The 4,003-nt window shown below is 35.3% G+C and overlaps 1 protein-coding gene across 1 annotated transcript in view; it reads left to right on the top strand.

Annotated features, from left to right (window-relative positions):
* The first annotated feature begins 988 nt into the window (after positions 1-988).
* The window catches only part of LOC108917608, a 6,009-nt gene continuing 2,994 nt past the window's right edge, over positions 989-4,003 (top strand). The window contains exon 1 of the mRNA XM_018724298.1: positions 989-1,126. Coding sequence (XP_018579814.1) covers positions 1,079-1,126 — 48 coding nt within the window. The 5' untranslated portion in view covers positions 989-1,078. The remainder of the gene's footprint in view (positions 1,127-4,003) is intronic.

Here is a 4,003-nt window from a genome sequence, read left to right as displayed (position 1 = left end):
GTTATAGCAAACCGTAAAAAAATATTAGATGTTATGTTTTATTATCTTTTTTCAATATTTTCTATATCTTGTTGCCTTTTACGCAGACACGCCAATGGATTTTCGTTCCCGGCACGCTTCATCCACCTTACTAGTCCAAAAGTTAGCGATGAGTAACTCTCTATAGTTTCGACCGCGGAGTATATGTGTAAATTAAAATGTGGTCGGTTATTTTGCCGATCGGTATAAATGTCGATCGGCAAAATACCGCCCGTAATTTGTACAGACAAGAACAGGCATTAAATACGAAATGTTACGAACGCCTCTGGATTGACGTTTCATCTAGGGTCCTAGATGGTAACTTTACCTTGATAATTTCTGAAATGCCAACTTAAGAAAGACAAATTTATTGAGCGCCACAACAAATCTGTTCACGTGGGACACGGATATTTATGAAAGCAGTGTATAAAAAATATTTTTTTCCAATTACACCGATAATTTTATATCTTACAGTTATAATTTTTATTATTATTGTTTTATTAGTTTTTATAATTTTCTCTGATAAAATACCCTCATATTGTTGGATAAGAACTGGCCAACAAAATGTCCAATATGACAGTCTCGCAGGCGTGAACAAAAATGTTTTTAGGAATTGATGATCCAGTTTACTTTAATAAATTCGTGATATTGAACCACTACCGCTAATATGAAAAATGAACCATTTACAAAAAGTTGAGAATATATTGTAAGTTTTGTTGAAACGAAGATGGTATCCATTCTTATGCCATAAAAAGTACCACAGAATTTTCCGAAATATTTTCAAATAAATTATAATCTACTATTAACCCGTATCGGTACCTACATTCTGAAGAATTATAGCGCATTCAAAGTGTTATTTTCTACGTTTTATAAGTTAAGCTTCTAACTACTCTGTATTTAGCTATATCATTATTATTTCGAATCTATATGTATTTTTAATTTTGTCTCCTATAATTATTTTCAGTATTTTGCTGGAACAGTATCTTTGAGAAAAGGAAGATTAAAGAATGTTTCTAACATAAAAAGGTACAATGATGTTACTATTAATTACAGTGTTTGTATGAAAAAAGTGACATTTAGTCTTCCTATCAAATTTGATATATTGAAGGTGAGTTAATGATATTTTTATTATAACTGTTAAAATTCTAAAAACTCGATTTAATGGGGTAATCGAATATGAATAATAATTAATTTTTTACGTAAAACAGAGAAATCACTGGAAACACCTTAAACATAGTTTTTATAACGTTTCATTATAAAAATTATAAACTCAAGTATGTCGTGATATACGTAATCCTCAGAGTTTCGCGACACTCTATGACTTAACATATTAAAGTAAAGTAAACTTGGCATATAAAGTTCAAGTTGATCTAAATCATAAAGAATAATTAACTAAGTTGCAAATTTGACATAAAATTACATTCACCACTTTAGAAATACCCACCATTTATCCATCCACGATCGAATAAATAAGCAGTAATAATCTATATTCTGCTAATAAGAGGCAATACGCGTTGTAGTAGCAGAAATAGGCTAAATCTATGATCAAGCTGTGTGCCGCTCTATGCTCACAATACATAATGCTAATGACTGCCACAAAAAACACGTGCCGTACACTCGACCAAGCAAAGCGTCAAACTCACTCACATACGCACAAACGACTTAAAAACTTTACGGCTACTGACTATTTTAAACGGCTATTTCAAATATGCGCCTGTGATCTCGGTATATGTTGAACCTACTTTTTTGTCATATATTTGTCAAAAAATGGAGGAATTAAATGAAAACAATAATTTAGTACTACTTTTTATTTTATTACAGCAAATGTTCAAAGTGATCCCCATTAACCATAGCACAATGTCCAATTCGGTGTTCAAAGTTATCAATTACATTTTGAATAACATTTGATGTTATGTTTCGAACTTCTTCTCTGATACGATTTTTCAACCCTTCCATAGTGTCTGGTCTGTTCACATACACTTAGCTTTTTACCTATCCATCAATTTGGGAAAACTTAATTAAGGAGGTTTATCTGATTTGGAATTGGACAGGAGGAGGCCCCATGAGCCGATCGAATCCTGCCGCGATGGCGGCCCGAGCGAGCGTCTGGGCCTACAGCGATGAAGTGGGTAAAGAGCGGTAATCCCGCTCGACCCCGCTCCATCCGAAGTCATTTTTCCTGCCAAGGATATTGGCGCGCGGAATTGACGAACAAATATTAAAAAATTAATATAAGAAGAAAATCCTCAAAAAAATTTTTGACTAGTTTGGATACCTAAGAGACGAGATATTAATAAAATAATTTTTCACGATTTAGTACAAAGTCTTATGAGAATGCAGATTATTTTGGTCTTTCCACTTAGAATGCGCAACAATTGACGAACAGTTTCCACAGCAACTTGTATAAATAGGAAACCAATATCTAAGGAACCGTATGACAGCTTGTAGAAATCGATTAGGTACTTGTAAGATACATAATTTATAATAATTCTTCTTCAAACTGCTGTCATTGACTAACTTATCCTCCATATGCGTGATAGCGGCAACGCCGCGGTCTCGACAAACGGAATGAACGGGAACGGGAGCGAGTGAACGCCGAGTCGAGCGCGCCAGCCAAGTGCAACGTTGCCAAATCTAAAGGCTTACTACTTTAATCACTAGAGAATCTACAAAAACTTTCCTTAGATTTTAGACGCACCTCCGTACCTTGATAATCCTCCTTAAGGTAATTTCTTACATCGAGGCGAAAATGTGGAGGGGCAGACATCACCAGCACGCACAACGTGCTCATTAGGGTTAGGAAAAATTAATTCCTGGGCTGGTATCAGCTGAAAGCGCAAAAAATCCAAATAAATGTCGCCTGTCAAATTGCCCTCAAAGAAATAAGGTCCCAGTATGCGATTTCCTACTATTCCAGCCCAAACACTTTTTCCGTCCGTTGTGTATATTTTTCTTGTATCCATTGCGGATTTTCTGGGCTCCAAAACCTAGTATTTTGCCTGTTCACAGTTCCGTTTAAGCAAAAAATTGCTACGTCAGTGAAAATTATGTGATTTTTTAAGGTGGGTTGTCTTTCAAATAAATTTCTAAATTTCTCGCAAAATTGTAATCTTCTGTCTGTGTCATTTGCCCACAGGACTTGTAAGACGTTAACTTTGTTTGGATGCCACTTTTGAGACTTTAGAGTTCTGTGAACTGAGGACTTCGATAAGTTGAAGTTGGCTAAGATAGATCTAATGGATGAGTGAGGATTTTCAGTAACGGCGAGCATCACATTTTGACGGTCGTTTTCGCTTACCGTTCTTTACCTTCCTGATCCAGGTAAATCTTTTATACTTCCGGTTTTTTCAAACTTTTTGGATACTGTACTCGATTAATTATCTGGTCTGGATACTTATGGTGAAATAAATCACATACCTCCTGTTGACTACAGATTTTATCTCCGCATCCAATCATAATTAAAATTTCAATTCTGTTTTTCGCTCCAACGGGCAACCATTTTTCAAAATAATTTAACAACGAATGAATTGGAACTAAAACGATTCACGTTATACCTAAGGTAACCTACCTACTCTGGTGAATTTTATGTAACGAGCGTTCAAATAAAAACGTGGTCGAAGTTGGCTCTGACACATTGGACGTAGAGAGTAGCTTATAGCGACCAACTTAACCTCATTTCTCAACGTGCTGTATAGCAGCTGTCAGTTTCAAGAACGTTAATGACTATATAACTTTATTTTAAAGAATAATCGTGATAACAATAACAAACAATTAAAGGAGCTGCGGAAAGTGTCCCCCTCCTTGTTATAACAATAAATTAAAGCAGCTGCTGAAAGTGTCCCCCTCCTTGTTCCAAGCACTTTTCACACCTGTTCCTCAAAGAATTAAAGACATTTTCTAAGATGCTCGGGGTATTGTTAATTTCACGAATCTTGTCTATAAGTCGAGCCTGCAGATGGTTTAAATCAGGAATAGGCAGTTCAAA

This window comes from Anoplophora glabripennis, unplaced genomic scaffold (genome assembly GCF_000390285.2).
Source record: "Anoplophora glabripennis isolate ALB-LARVAE unplaced genomic scaffold, Agla_2.0 scaffold58, whole genome shotgun sequence".
NCBI classification, from domain to species: domain Eukaryota; kingdom Metazoa; phylum Arthropoda; class Insecta; order Coleoptera; family Cerambycidae; genus Anoplophora; species Anoplophora glabripennis.
The sequence above is the reverse complement of the archived record's forward strand: the minus strand, read 5'-3'. Positions and strand labels throughout refer to the sequence as shown.